The sequence below is a fragment of the Nanorana parkeri genome, unplaced genomic scaffold (assembly GCF_000935625.1).
Source record: "Nanorana parkeri isolate BGI_ZX_2015 unplaced genomic scaffold, ASM93562v1 scaffold3724, whole genome shotgun sequence".
Lineage (NCBI taxonomy): Eukaryota > Metazoa > Chordata > Amphibia > Anura > Dicroglossidae > Nanorana > Nanorana parkeri.
In genome coordinates this window covers 25,153-28,063 of record NW_017309992.1, presented here as the reverse complement: position 1 = coordinate 28,063, position 2,911 = coordinate 25,153, and the positions used below count along the sequence as shown (strand labels likewise).

The following is a 2,911-nucleotide window of genomic DNA, read 5'->3' as shown; positions in this document are numbered from 1 at the left end:
CCCGCTCACTAACTACGCCCCGCTCACTAGCTACGCCCCGCTCACTAACTGCGCCCCGCTCACTAGCTACGCCCCGCTCACTAACTACGCCCCGCTCACTAACTACACCCCGCTCACTTAGTACACCCCGCTCACTAACTACGTCCCACTCACTAGCTACGTCCCGCTCACTAGCTACGCCCCGCTCACTAACTACGCCCCGCTCACTAACTACACCCCGCTCACTAAATACACCCCGCTCACATACTATACCCTGCTCACAAACTATGCCCTGCTCATTAACTATTCCCTTGTGTCTATGAGTACTCTGCTGCTGTATAGCTCTTCATATTTATTACTTTGTTTCTAAAAGGATTGCAAAAAAATATGAAGACGGTTCAGTTATGGAATTTCTTTAGGTGATTTATTTTGACTTTTAATTTTTCCCGTTTATAAAGTTTGCAGTATTATAAAATGTGATAAAAGGAGTTACATAGATTTGTTATCATGTAACAGAGTGCGGGAAATTAACAAAGAGCGGTGCAGACACGAAGCATGCGTCACTCTTTGTTATCAGCCCCTTTGTTATCAGCAGCGATCTGCTCCGCTTTCTATGCCGTGTCTGCACCACATATTGCATAGGGAGCAGGAGAGGTGGAGCTGCTTGTGAGAAGGGAAAAGGGAAGGGAATGAAGGGTTAGACTCCTTCTCAATCTCTATTGTTGTATGTCATACACTGGGGAGATTCACCCTTATTGTGCTGGTGAGCATTGTTATTGGGATAGGATGTGATGGGAAATCCAAAATTGTACAGTTGTCACCAGAGCAGGGGGTGGTGGTGCTTAAAGCCAGTACAAAGTGACATCCTCATTCATGTAGGTTTGTAAATATGACTTTGGGGCTGATTCATAAATCTTCTGCCCAGAGCTGGCCAAATACCGTCCACATTCCACTACTGCCACTAGGTGGAGCCAAAGGACGTTCCTATGCTGCTCAGTGTCACCTACCGTGTTTCCCCGAAAATAAGACACTGTCTTATATTTTTTTTTGGCTCACAAAAACACACTAGGTCTTATTTTCGGGGTGGGTCTTGTTTTTTTTTAATGTAGAACAATCCGCACTTATTTATGTACAAAAATATGGTGATCAGGGCAATCAGAGGTGCCGTACCTTTCCAAGAGCAATTTGCTAACCAATCGCTGGCCAGAATGAGCGAAGTGCACTTTCACTATGGATTCCCCACAGGCGGAGCGCATTTGGTATCAATCCGCCTGTGACAGGAGCCGGCGCTATAGAGGAGGCATCGGCTTATGCGTCTCTGCTCCCTCCGGTGCCGCCTCGCTTCCTCTAGCGCCGGCTTCGTTGGCATCGCTGATTCTCTCCCGCGGCTCTTCAAGTTCCCCCCTTATGCCACCACCGGCCCTGGGAATGGTCTTATTTTTGGGGTAGGTCTTATATTTTGGCAATTCCCCAAAATAGTACTAGGTCTTATTTTCGGGGAAGCAGGGTAGTGGTGCTAGTGCCGTGCTATGAGCTGCGCAGAAGATTTATGAATCAGCCCCTTTGTGTATGGAATTCTGAATTGCTCTGAATTTGTGTAAAAGAAATGTATTCCCTGAGGCACTGAAAATAAGCAATTTTGTATTTCCTATTTTGTAGGATTCTAACGTACCTCAGAGTCCGGAAGAACAAGGTAAGGGACATCATCGGGTGAAAATGTGATAAAGAGAAATGTTTTCTTATGTCTTCTGTTACCGGAGCAGCCAATCACATCATGTTGATTTTGTAGAACATTTTAGGTATTCTCTGGGTGCAGTGGGAAATCTAAGGGGTTCATAGCTTTGCTTGTTGCCTTATTTTTGGGGCCTCAGGGAGGTCTGACCTCTCGCCTCTGCTAAGACAGCAGGAAAACGTCTCAGAGGAGGAAACGTCAAATGAAGACAAGTCGGGTCACATCAATTGGGAATATGGCTATTACATGACAAGGTAGAACATAATCCCATAACAATTTTACACCCAAACTCCCATGCTGCTATGCCACCACCCTCTAATAATCCCCACCTCCCAATTAAGACACCACACTCGAGATTGGAGTTAAAATGGCAGCCTTTTATTACAAATTTCAAGTGAAACAGGGTGTGTATAAATAACACGTTTACTTATAACAAACAATATAAATATATATATATATATGACTGAACCAGTACTACTCCACCCCCTCCAGACCACTAAGGAAGCCCTCCTGCAACTCTTGAAACCGGCCAATCAGGTAAGTAACCATCCCCCCTTAACACTAACTTAACCCCGTACTTCCGAGTTCCCTGTCCACCCTGTCATGTAGTCCTTCCACCTATTTTTCTTTTCTTTTGCTCCAGGACTATCTGGTCATGTGGGGGGGCTGAGATTTCACCAGCACGAGTCTAATGACGTAAAACAAAAGCTAAGAAAATGGACATATAGGCTTCTGTCCCAACTGTCAGTCCCTGGGCTGTCCAGATAAATACACTCTATACATCCCACGTTCTTCCTCATATAATCCCAGGTCATGTAGACCCAACGCTCAAGGCTACAATCTATCTGGCTGCTCCATACCAAAAACAAAAACATGTCCTCTTTACCCCCCAATTCCTAGGACCATACTGTCATTATCTTGTGTCTTAATGCTGAATTAAACCTAAATTGGCCACATACCGTATTTTGCGGTCCATAACACGCACCTGACATTAAGACGCGTGTAGTTCCTGACAGCTGAGACAGGTGGTGCTGTGATTACAGCGCCACGGTCTCAGTGATAACACAGAGCAGACGCAGAATGGACGTTCTTCATCTGCTCTTTGGGCTCTATGGTGAGCTCCTATGCCGTGGTCACGGGTCCAGAGAAGCGGGGGACCCCGAAAACCGCGGGGGGGGGGGGGAGGGGAAAAGAGGCATT

At 46.1% G+C, this 2,911-nt stretch overlaps 1 protein-coding gene across 1 annotated transcript in view; it reads left to right on the top strand.

Moving 5' to 3' along the window:
- Window positions 1–2,911, top strand: part of LOC108803431 (poly [ADP-ribose] polymerase 14-like) — a 27,343-nt gene that overhangs the window by 1,977 nt on the left and 22,455 nt on the right. Inside the window, exon 4 of the mRNA XM_018575273.1 lies at window positions 157–302. Within this exon, the coding sequence (XP_018430775.1) occupies window positions 157–302 (146 nt within the window). The remainder of the gene's footprint in view (window positions 1–156; window positions 303–2,911) is intronic.